At 43.3% G+C, this 12,938-nt stretch overlaps 1 protein-coding gene across 1 annotated transcript; it reads right to left on the reverse strand.

Moving 5' to 3' along the window:
* Positions 1-178: 178 nt before the first annotated feature.
* armc8 (armadillo repeat containing 8) lies at positions 179-12,919 on the reverse strand. Its single transcript, XM_058391444.1, has 22 exons — positions 12,804-12,919; positions 10,351-10,427; positions 9,176-9,247; positions 7,961-8,103; positions 7,765-7,862; positions 5,984-6,076; positions 5,438-5,518; positions 5,260-5,335; positions 5,068-5,158; positions 4,770-4,830; positions 4,166-4,366; positions 3,792-3,887; positions 3,409-3,491; positions 3,148-3,229; positions 2,951-3,037; positions 2,752-2,844; positions 2,514-2,663; positions 2,156-2,251; positions 1,936-2,031; positions 1,771-1,843; positions 958-1,051; positions 179-869 (listed from the first exon to the last, which is right to left on the reverse strand). Exons 1-22 carry the CDS (start codon positions 12,846-12,848, stop codon positions 836-838), a joined length of 2,022 nt encoding a protein of 673 aa, XP_058247427.1. The 5' UTR covers positions 12,849-12,919; the 3' UTR covers positions 179-835.
* Positions 12,920-12,938: the final 19 nt, after the last annotated feature.

The raw sequence follows: 12,938 nt of genomic DNA on the forward strand, positions 1-12,938 counted from the left end.
TGAGTTGCAAGGCAGAGATTCAAGGTGATTTAAGCACACATTTACTTTTTAAATTCTTTATATTATTTCTAATGCGTGTCTGCTCATTTCACCCCCACAAGAAACTCCGGCTTCTACCATAAGGTCCTCGTCCCCTACAAATAGAACAAAGCACACAAGGAAAAGAAAATCTGGGGGGGAAATTATAAATCAAAAAATATATTTATATATTTATATTTATATATATATATTTATATATTTAGAGAGAGAAAGAGAGAGAGATATTTACGAGGTATGTATCCACAAAAAGCAGTCTTTTTTAACTTTGTCCTCTCTTAATGAAGCCCCTCTTAAAACAACATTAATAATTAATGCTAATAATTATAATAATATCAATAACAAGTCAGCAAACTGAAATAAGGAGGCAATGCTCCCTTTGACCCTGCCATTAGTCTTTTTAGCTTAGCAGTGTGAGACGAAGTCCGAAGTCCAAAGCACCAAAGCATCCAAACCACCGGGTGGCACTGCAGCACAAGCAGATTAAAGTCCTTTTTTTTTTTTTTTTAACCTCACCACTGTCCAAAGTCCAAAATCAAAAAAAGAAAAAAGAAAAAAAAACAACAGAGGAAAAAGACACAAAACCTGTCTTCTACGAGTTCAGCACAAAAAGTAGAAGACGTGTTCGCAAGCGCTCCATTGCCCCTGGCAACCGCGTCTCTAGGTTATGGCATTGATCGGGAGAGTCTCTGCAGGTTCAAAAGGTGTCTTGTGCAACAAAACAAAACTCCAAAAACTCAAAACAGAAGAGATACAAGGGGAGGCCAATCCTCTCAGTAATTCCTGCCTTCGCTCAGGGTCACGCCAAGTACTGCTGCATCGCTGTCTTCGCTCTGAGACAAGGAGGAAAAAAGATTTAGAGAATAATGTTCCACTGCAACAGAATATCAATGTAGCTCTGAGTGTGTGTGTGTGTATTACCTGTCGCAGAGGTTAGGATCTGATGCCTGGGTGAGTTTGTGTAAAATATCTACAAAACCCATTTCCCTTAATTTATCCTGCCGCTCCTGGGAACCTGTAGAAATGAAAGAAAGCCAGCAGGACTTGGTCACTCACTCATTACTACCTGAACTCTCACACTGTTCTCAAACATCTAGGTGTGTGTGTGTGTGTGTGCACATTGTCTGCAATGGACTGGTGAATCACACAAGGTGTATTCCTGCCTTATTTCCAGTGTAACTGGGATAGTCAACTGCGGCCCTGACCGGCACAAAGCACAAATGAACAAATTTATATTCCACCAAGAAAAACCCTTAGAGAGCGAGAGAAGAATATAATCCAGTACACTAATCCAGGTTGAACGATCCTGACGTGTCATTGTGTTTAGTTCTGCCTGAGATATGGAGAGTCCAGACCTCTTTGGATGTCAGTCACGCCTGTTCTTTTAAAGACCGCCTGAATGTCCCACTAGAGCAGGGGTGTCCAATCAGGGCCGGTGTGGGTGCATGTTTTCATTCCAACCATGAAGAAGCCACACCTTACAGTATTTTGAAAGTTTAACTGATTAAATGTGTGGAATCAGATGGGGCTCCTGCTTGATCGGACGGAAAACCTGGACCCACCTCGGTCCTTTGCGGATAAGATTAGACACCCCTGCAGCCCTGTTTGAGCTGTGTTTTATCGTCTTGCTTTCTTGAATCAGATTTTGCCGGATGTTTAGTATAATATAAATTAAAATTGGCCATCACATCATTAAAAATATTTACAATACTAAACCATTTTTTCTAGCCTCACCGTCCTCCTCATTCCACACCAGGTTGGAAATGCAGAAGGTGGCAGCCAGCTGCAGCTTCACATTGGAATGCCCCTGCAACAACATGAGGAGAAACCGATCAAAGATCAGAGTAAATGATGTAAATCTCTGTATCAGTAAAAATCTGAAAAAAATGAAGGTTATACCATGTAGTACTTGACTTTCTGTAGCATGTCATCATTTGTCATGATGAGCTCCTTGGCCGTGTTTCCATCAGCGATGTTGGCCAGTATGCACAAAGTCTGAAAAGAAGCAAAACAGAAGTTTTTTAAAAGCTTCCCCTCTTTAATTAGAGGTGCCACAGTTAGCATAAATGAATTTCTCACATGCTCAGTGGTGGTATTCCTGTGAGGCCTGTGCTCTCACCTGTTCTTTCACCTCTATGCTGTGCTCTCCCTCCAGGATCAGTGTGACTGCCTGCATGATCTGCTTTCCATGGGAGCTCATGATCTGGTCTATGTGCTAGAAAAGACACAGTGAGAGGATTTGTGTGAGTGTGTGTGTGGGTGTGTGTGCACGAGAGAGACAGAGTATGAGTATGCCTAGAGGTATAGTGTAGAAGGGTGCATTTAACAAGACTGTTGGTCAGTGTATCTACTAGAGAGCGCAGAAGGAGGGTTACAAAAGCTTTCTCAGGTCTGTCTAGTCCAGCACATAGGTGTATGTATATCATAATATGGTTTTGATGTGTGCGTGTGTGTGTGTGAGAGAGAAAATGTCTCACTGGTCGTGTGGAGAGCAGGTTGCGCAGCAGTCCCAGAGTCTTCATGAGCACGTTGGTGTCCGGGTCCGAGAGGAGCCGAAAGAGTTGTTCTGTCCCTAGCGCTCTCATGATCTCCACCTTGACCTTCTGATCAGCCTGGAAAGCCATGTTCTACAAACACACACACATAACCTTTAGATTAGTACAGTCTTTCCAAGGACCTGCCAGTAAGGTGGATTTTAAACACAGCATTTCTCACCATGAGAGCCCAGATGCCGTTGACCCTCAGTGCAGGACTGTCGCTTTGTGTTAAGCTGCATAGTAAATCGATCACTCCGGACTCCAAGATCGGCTGTAGACATTGAACGCAGTGCTTCCAGTTAAATAAGCTCAATGCAAGACTACTACACTGTGAAGGAACTGAGGAAAATTTGCAAGTGTGTGTATCAGACCCTGACCTCTTTACTAGGTGAAAACTCCAGCAGCAGGTTGCATAGTGTTGAAGAGGCCATGACTAGCACTTCATCTGGGGCATTCTGTAACAACTACACACACACACACACACACACACTCAGCAAGAAGCCTATGATTTTTATATGTTATATTTGTGTGTGTATCACAGAATATTATTAAAAGTGATACTGAAATGTCAAACCTTCATTAACGGCTTCCACACCGCATGATCGTGGAAACTCGTCCTCAGCTGTTGTACTGATCGCGACAAACTGTGGAGACATCTGCAAAGTAGAAACAGTGTGAATGAGAATGAATCATCTCACAACACACTTGGGTGTTAAGAAAAGCAAGAAAAGCATTCAAACATGCAGTGCAACAGATTCAGGACCAGAGCAACCCTACAAGAGAAATATGTAAGGTCTTGAATGTGAGCTATAGCTGTGTGAAACGAGTCAGATACCTGACAGCAGCTAAGCGGACCTTTATGCTGGACTCAGACAGGCCACTCACTATCCTGTCCATCATGTTCTCCGTCTCTGTGATCTGCAGGGAGAGAAAACGACATGATCCACAACAGTCTGTTGAAGAGATTGAAAATGAACCAAAAAAGAAGACAGATGTGGAAGGACGAATTTATAGAAATTGTATTTTCTGATCTTTTGCAGAATTTTTAGCCGCATTTCCACCATTTCTGCTTTTTGGATGCTCTTTTAGGGTAGAGCCTCAATCTATGTGTGTGTGATGGTCAGATGTCCACATACTTTTGGCTATCAAGTATAAACTGCACAGTTTGCATAGCTTCTGTTACACTGTTCTGAGAATTTGGGGCAGAAAATGCCTAACCTTTTTCCTAATGTCTTCATCATTAGAGCCGAGTGAGGCGTAGAGTTTGAAGGCTGCTTGCCTCAGTTCATGAGCATGCTTCAAGTCATGATCCAGCTAGAGAGAGAGAGAGAGAGAGAGAGAGAGAGACAGATTATCAGAGATAAGCCGAGGAAAATACCTAATGCTGTAATTAACCATGCCACAATCTCTCCCTAATCAAATTAAATGCACACTTGCTTGTTCACTGTAATCACAGCAGCTTTCCCCACAGTATAGAAATACATAAACCTCTAAATGGGTAGGCTATTTATGAGTTATAAATGTTTTATGAAGCCTTTAAATGTTAACCTTTAAATGGCAGTGAATAAAAGGAATCAATGTGTGTGTCTCACCCTCTTGATGTCGGTGATGGCGCTGACTGAGCTGGGGTATTTGAAGTAGTCGGCGAGCATGGCCACCAGGTGATCAGTGACGCTCGCTATCCTCTGGAGTTCCACATCCGGCTCCATCAGGTAGGCCAGCGTCTCCGCCCCCTCTACACGCTCCTCCAACAGCCGGTCTTTACTGCACATGCGCACCAGGCACGGTAGAGTCTGAGACACACACAGTGGGTAAGTGGAATAAACATACTGAAGTAAAATAATGCTTGGAGTCCTGGCCTCTCATACACTTGCCTCAGACAACACTGATTTAAATGATCCCTAGTAAATTTGAATTCATCAAAACTGTTTATCTACAAATAATAATAAAGAAAATATTGAACCAAGGGGCAGGTGATCATGATGCTGATCAAAACTGGTAGCTTTTTAGCTGAATCAGCTGGTCTTGGCTTATAAATATCCTTTGTTTAAAGGAATGCTAATAAATCCACAGGGCTTCAGACCACTTTTTAAAGATGAGTGTAAAACTATGTTCAGACACCAAAGTATTAGAGGAGAGTAGAATGATTTTGGTAGCAGACACTGAGAGATGAGTGATGGGTCAGTCATCAGCTACCTTAAGTATGATACAGTTGTCATCTGTCCTGATGGCTCCTGCTCGACACATGTATGTTAAACTGAGAGAGAGAGAGAGAGAGAGGGAGAGAGAGAGAGAAAGAAAGAAAGAGAATTGGCACACATTAATCCTGGTTGACCATCAATCCTTAACCAGTAGAGGGCAGTACAAACCTGGCAAGGATTGAAAATATTACTAAACATAAGCACAGTATGTCGAACGCCCCAAATATTCCAAAGGAGGAGCAGAGTCAGTGGTCAGTGTGTGAGAGCTGTGTAGCAGTGGGCATGGCTCTTACCATTTGGCTGCAGTCAGCTGCATTTCAATGGGTTTATCTCTTTGCATCATTCGCACAAAAACCTGAGAGAGCAGTTCACCGTCCACCAGCACTAAAAAATATATACATCACATACTCCATTACCATTAACAAGCCTGACTGAGTGAATGCTAACATAAATATTGAGGAAAAAAAAAGCAGTGACCCTCTCACCATTCACCAGTGTCATGGAGACCTGAGGGTTCTCATATGCGAGGACGGAGAAACATTTTAATGCCTGCATTCGTACCTGCAGAAGGAAGCGGTAGAGAGGATAACATGGGTTATCACCACCATATACCATTACACACTACTGTTCTATGGTGTGTGAGTGTGGAGTCTCGTGAGCTACCTTATAGGACGGTGACGTGAGCAGTGGTGCGATGTTCTCGATTGCACCGTTGTTGAACAAAACCGTCTGATGCTCTGGAGACTGAACAAACACAGACACACTAAACAAACAAACAAACAAACAAAAAACAAAACCTAGGGGACCTAGTGCAGGTCTAAGGTGCTGTGCAAATAAACTATTACTGAATAAAAACCACTTACTTATGCTTTTTTGTCATGCCAACAAAACAACTATGGTATTACACTAAAGAACCTTTCCTTGCACTTTCATTATTTATTTAAAAAAGAAAACTGAGAATGTAATGGAAATAATATACACCAAAAAGGTCACAAAGCACAAAAAATAAAATAGTGAGACTGCAGAAATGTCTGGTTCATAGACACAGGAATATTTTTGCAGGCTATTATTATTAGTCCAAGTGTGTTTTTTTAAAGGTCACATAAATTCGGCAGAAAGTGGTTTAATTGCTTCACACGTATACAGTGACCTTTCGACAATGTTTCAAATGAATTTTGTCATCATGTCGAGTGTGTGTGTGTGTGTTACCTTGCAGCAGTGGGAGAAGATCTGAGTGATGTACTCCTGTGTGCGCTGGGACCGGCTCAGCAGAGACATCAGATGAGGGATCACAGTGGGGTCCTGAAGAGAATAAAAGGAGGTATATGTTTATATACATGAGCATCACCTGAACATAGCCATGTCTACATTCCTACATCTGCACTCATTTATCAATTTTCCAGGAATACGATCTTATGTGATCATCAAATTAATGTCCCAAATCGCACACTTATGCACTATTTTTTTAGTATAAATAGTGTGAGTAGTGTTTTCACACTGAAGTACTTCATGTACACTATATAGCCAAATGTTTTGGGACGTATGCCTTTACATGCACATGAATGTAATATGGAGTTGTCCCGCCCTTTGCAGCTATAAAAGCTTCAACTCTTCTGAGAAGGGTTTCCACAAGGTTTAGGAGTGTGTTTATGGGAATTTTTGACCATTCCTTTGGAAGCGCGTTTGTGAGGTCAGGCACTGATGTTGGACGAGAAGGTCTGGCACGCAGTCTCCGCTCTAATTCATCCCAAAGGTGTTCTATAGGGTTGAGGTCAGGACTCTGTGAAGGACAGTCAAGTTCCTCCACACCAAACTCACTCATCCATGTCTTTATGGACCTCGTTTTGTGCACTGGTGTGCAGTCATGTTGGAACAGGAAGGGGAGCATGAAATTGTCCAAAACTAAGGGGAACTAAGGGGTCGAGCCTAAATGCTGAAAAACAACACTTGAATTCAATGATTTGGAGGAGTGTCCCAATGATTTGGGGGTGGGACCTTTTGGCAGTATAGTGTACCTGGACGGTGCACTCACTCATCCAAATAAATGAAGTGTGAGATGTAGTGGAAGAGTGGGCAGGGCTACCAGGCACTGATGCCGGATGAGAAAAATTTTCAAGGCAGCCGAGGACGAGTCTTGCAAATGTCTTAACTGAGACCACTTTGTGCGATTTATTTTTTCAACATTTAAAAAATTCACTGTATTCTACTGAAGCTAGCAGCATATGCATTTGACAGCATTTGCCATCGACTTCTACTTCTACTTATACCCTTCTTACATTCATATACTGGATGCTAGAGCTCATAGTGTACGTGTATAATGTGTAGCACGTCATTTGGTACACCACTTGAAAACACGTAAGATCTAATGTGTGTTGAACAGTTAACTATGATCCTAAAAAAGGCAGACTATTATTTTACACATGAATGATAAGCTTAATTATTTCATAAGCAATAACTTATATATAAACATCTGCAGCAATCTGGCAACAGGAAATAGATGTGTTTGCACGCTAAAGCAGACTATAAAGTGATTTCTCTAAAACCTGTCACATTTCTGTTCTTTATATCTCCCCATATGGTCTATGTGGCTTATTAACTGCTGTTGCTCTAAACACAGCAGAAATAATGACTATGACTTATTAGTATAATTTCTTGTACCACTAATGACAGATGTCACATTGTATAAGGATATTTAAGTCTTTTCTCTCAGTGGACTTGCACAGCACTTCCTTGAATCAAAATCTAGAATAATAAACAAGCTCCTGGTGATGAACTGGAAACACTTTCGGAGGTTTTTAGGAAATAATTCTACGTCCACATATTTAGGATCACTCTGTAGACTGCGATATAGATGCAGCCTCGGGTTTTAATTCAAATACACAGAGTAAAGAACACAACTGTACTGTACAAAAGTTCTAGAAATAACACGTCTAGCAGGCAACGATGCTCTTAAAACCACAAGTGAGTGCTCTTCCATCCTTTCGTCTTACCGTGTAGAGGAGCTGCACCGGTGTAACAGGACTGATAAAGACTGTTCTTAAGCAGCGCAGGCAGGCCTCGATAAAGACCAGGTCAGGACACAAGAGACCTGCCACATAAGAAACGACTTATCATCATGTGACCAGTACAGAGCTTCAAGCACGAACAGAAATGAGGAGGAAGATGAGAATGGGAAAGGACAGAGACCTTGCAACAGGGTGGGGATGATGTGACAGTCCACCAGGGACTTGATGTTGTTCTCGGTGCCCATGGCGAGACTGCCCAACACCACTGCACACTCTGTCCTCAACTCTGCACTGGACGAGCTCTGCTGGAGTAAATACAGGAGCCTACACACACAAACACATGCCTCAAATGTTATACAACAGGAAGTATCTTATCGTCTGCTTTATAAGTGACGGTCAGCAGATTGTCATTACTACTGCTTAGATCGTTAGCAATCCTTTCCTGTGGTCCACTGCACCACATGTTCCTGTACAAAAAAAACTGTATACGTTTTACCAGGGGTCATCCACTTTTCAAATTTCAGCAGATAAAGACTGATCACTCGAAAAATAGTACTGCACCTGACCAACGTATGAAAGAAAAACATGCCTGTAGTTCTTCAGTGATCAAATTTTTTACTTGAAGACCAACAGAAGAAAAACATTTGGTCAGACTTTTACTGATCGTGAGCATGAGACGACAAAAGCATAACTTCTTAAAGTTGCATCTTATTTACAGTCATGACAAACACTATTGTTAAGCATCGACATGTTCGTTAGTGAGTTAGTTGCTTATCCTGATTTTAGTAAGCAAGGAATTTTCAGGTTCAATTTCTGTGTATGGTTATCCCACAGAGGGACTCATTTTATAACAGACTTACAGCCATAAAAGTATTCATTTGTTTATACTGTCTTCAATAGGTCCCATTTTCATTCCGCTGGCTGCATGGAGTGCCAGTGTTCTGGTCAATAGGGTTAATATTATCATTGGATTCAGCAAAGCGACCCGCAAACTCCTTTGGCTTGCCAGTGTGCAACACGAGCTGCAAAAGTGTGCACAGGTCCACACTGTGAGAGCCGGCCAGAAACACTCATTCTGATCTCGGATGCTAGTCAGGATAATTGTAAGTGAATTGGGACACAGCATCAGCACCACTACCATGAATATCCATAAAAATGGATAGTGTCAGGTGCAGACTCATTTCCAAATCAGTTCAGGGCAAAAAGATAAGCGCTTAGCTTCAGGATTAGTATGAAGCTGTGTGTCAGGGGTAGATGATATTATTAGGTCCAGAACTACTACAGACACGTGCGTCTGGAAAGTAGCCGCTGCTATATTCAGCCATGTCGCTGGACAATGTGACTCTGTGACAATGTGTGGGGGATGAATGAAGGGCAGATGTGGGGCTCCACCTACCTGGGCACGGCTCCCAGCACGATCAGGTTGGCTTTCTGTTTGTTGTTTCCGATCACTGCGTTTTTCATGTCACTGTAAAAAACAACAACAACAACAACATCATAATACACATTCAGGACATGCTCCTAAGAATTTGTCAGCTCCTTTCTACCAGCACAGGAAAAGGTCAGACTTAAAGCAGGTCAATTTGAACACATCCTAATCAACACCGAAACTCCACCCATCTGTATATGTACATAATAATAGAATACTCTTTGTATTAGAATGTGAAACAATGTGACTATCAGTGACGCTTCTGAAATCTGAGGACTCGTATCCACTAGCCGCTGACACACGAGGAAAGCCGCTTCCTGTTTACAAGTTTGACTTCAGTACCAGATTAATATATGCACAGCCCTACGGAACCTTTTAAGAAGTGTTTGTCCATGGGAACACGCTCTACAAGACTGGCACTGACAAATAAAGAGCCGTTATCACAACTCCGGTTTCTGTAATATTACTAAGCTTGTCTTCGTGAGTCTGGTGCATTAATGCTTGTCTTCACTCTTCATCCTGTTGCAGTATAGCCACAAAGTGGACGCATTCATTCACGGACATATTTATTCATTTCGCAGGCTCTTTTATACGAAGGAAATGCAAGCAAGGTGATATTTCAAGCAGAGGACAATATAAGTAGTGCTACCTTTACAGATTAATGTCCAGCTTTACCTAGGTAGCTCACCTGATCTAAGGTCAAAAGTGGTGGATTTCAAAACACAGCCTTCCATCCTTCACTCAAAATGTCAGCCCAATACATAGCTTTTTTTTTTATACTACATTTCAGTATTAAGCTAAATTTCAGTCTGCAGCTCTGCAAATCTTATACGGACGTAAGAATCTGAGCTAAAGCGGCTTAAAACGGAGTGGAAAAGTACAGATGAAGCTGACTGTTAGCAGGCGGTTAGCAGTAACTAGAGCTCCGAGCTAAAAATAAAGCTGAACGTTCACAACACAGGAGCATACACACACTAGTAAAACATGAATATGAAAAAATACAAGGCACTTTCACACACACACACACACTCTCTAAACATTCATGACACATACGCCTATACCCACAGGTAGACGTACGGGTTACAGAGTGATCATTAATCAGCCAGGACAGATGGAGGACGATAGCCGGTGTATATACTCACATGACTCCCTGCAGCACTTTCTGTGGGTCGGGGTCGAAGAGCCGGTCAACATAATGGCGACTGGTGGCTGTAACTTCCTGCATAGTGACAAGACGACAAATCAAAAATCAGTTCATTTAGCCCACTTCGAAACCCAGAGAATATAACAGCTCAGAAATGCCGAGCAGCAAGCCGCCAGCTGGAAATCCCCCATTCTGCCCGCCGCTCGCCCTGAATCCAGCCATCGCCAGTTCTCTTGGGCAACCGAAACGAAGGTCTGACACTTGATCACTCGGTTCATCAGTGGACAGAAGTTTCTAGAAGGGCCAGGACTTCTTAGATAACGTTAGAGGAACTCCAGATCCTCATGACGTAAGCAGAACAAACACTCAGGCTCAAATCTCGTGCCTGGCATATCACAGCACCTTGCATAAGCAACAACACTAAACATAAGGGCACGTCATCTAATGTTTTGGAAACATGGTCATCTCGTGTGTCAAATAGTGTAACTGGGGAGGTACAGGACATTTGTCTTACTGTCTAATCGAACAGTGGAGTCGCATGACACTAGCGGCTCTCAGAAACCCCAAACACTCGGACACCGCTACAAATAACAACATGCGTAACGACTCACAAGTGGGCAGGATGATCTCCACCACCAGGCTTTTAGACACGGATATAACGGATATACAACTTTCCAAACAATCAGCTTTGAGTGGCTACCAAAGCCACGCTAAACACAGTCCAGTGCTGAGCAAAGGATGATCTGCGACAGAATCACTGACCCTATGTAAACCTGCCTACTTTTAGTGCCATGTGTGGACCACTGACTGATGTATATCGTATAGATCACACACTCTCAACGAGACCTGCAATTTCTGGTGACGTGCACAACAGCAACCATGGGTGTGTCCAGTGACGTGACAAAGTGAGAAAGGTTTAACTCTATGCAAATATGAAGTGACCTGGAGCAGCGAGGAGGGATGGGAGTGAATACAGTAGAGCACATGTGATCTGTGGCAAAGAGAAAAGACACTGCTTCTACTTTATCTCCTTAGATATGATGTAAATGGTAGTGGTGACTCCATAGTGACATAATCACGTATTGCTGACCATAGCATTACACTGAGCGGTTACCTCGTATAACGCTTGTACGCAGATGGTGTGACCGGGTCAACAGCAAATAAAAGGTTCTGTTTTAGAATCAGAATGATGCTCAGAACGGTGTCATGAATGCTCACAGTCCCTAATTCCAAGATAAGCATGCTGGCAGGTGGACTCAGAGGATGTGAATGTGAGTGTACGGTGTCCTGCGACGGCCAAGTGCCCTTGAGCGTGTCCAGTGTCCCTGAGACAGGCTTCAGATCCACCACAACCCTGACCTACATATTAAAAAAAAAACGGTCACGCAGGTCTGGAGAGTTGTACGGAAAGAAAGAAATCACAGGACAGCACTTTCTTACACTTGTTTGAGTTTCAAGTCAACCTGCGTGTTTATGGGAGGTAGGAAGAAACCAGAGAACCTGGAGGAAACCTATACGAGACACGGAGATCTAACCAGGGACAGTGCACACCCATGGCACCATTCTGAGTCTCACTGGGATTCTGTATTGTAATGGAATCTGAATGGAGTTTGATAGATGGATGGATGGATGTAAAGTCATGGATCAAATAAGTAGAAATGCCGAAAAGAAAAAATGTTACACACACCGATCCCGCCTCAGGCCAAAATCCAAACAACTTCCTGCTTCCTGTGTCAGCGCACTAAGGAGAGGATGAACTGCGAGCACTTGTGCTCGAGTTAGTGCACTACACATTCACTATGGAGAGATTTGGTCCTCTGCGCAACAGATTTTCCCTTCATCAGGACAGAGGAGCAACAAGACAGGGGGCGTTTCCACCTCCAGAACGGTTACTTTCACTTAGCCTGCTAGCCTGACAGCTGCACCGCGAAAACGCTCGTTTGACTTGCTTTATAGCAAGAAGAAGCTAGACATTTTAGAAATAAATCCCCTGTTTTACCCGAGACTACGTGGTGCACCTAAGCTCCTGCTAGCCATCCCCGGCTAAGCAGCAACAAGCCTGTAAAGTAACACAACTTCACTGCGACTAGCAAGACTAGCTAACTCAGAAGCTAACTCGTATCTAGGGCATGATCGCCGGCTTAACGTTTCAGTCATTTTGTTTTTTCACTCAAAGTAGAAATATTTCGGTGAACTAAATGAAGTAAAGCTAGTTGGAAGACGAGTCACACGGCATCCTCTCCGCCCCGCGACGCCACGCGCCGGCACGTGAACTCATTCCGGGTGACCGCCAGCCAACCTCTCGCCTCCCCATAAACACACACACACAGCTGAAGCCCACTAGCTCAACACACACAACCATGCTTTAACACACACGTTCTGGCTGCCATGTCGGACACTATGCACGCACAAAAGGCTGAGTTTGTTAGTGACAAAGCGGCAGAGACTCACAGATAAGACGCTAATGCGTAGAGGGGCCTCCAGCAAGCACGCCATCTCTCTCTCCCCCTGAGTAGGAGGGACGATCCGCAGACGCACTTTCCACACGGTCCGCCCCGACCTGTCATCCGCACATGGCGCAGTTCA

The sequence above is a fragment of the Hemibagrus wyckioides genome, linkage group LG06 (genome assembly GCF_019097595.1).
Source record: "Hemibagrus wyckioides isolate EC202008001 linkage group LG06, SWU_Hwy_1.0, whole genome shotgun sequence".
Taxonomy (NCBI): domain Eukaryota; kingdom Metazoa; phylum Chordata; class Actinopteri; order Siluriformes; family Bagridae; genus Hemibagrus; species Hemibagrus wyckioides.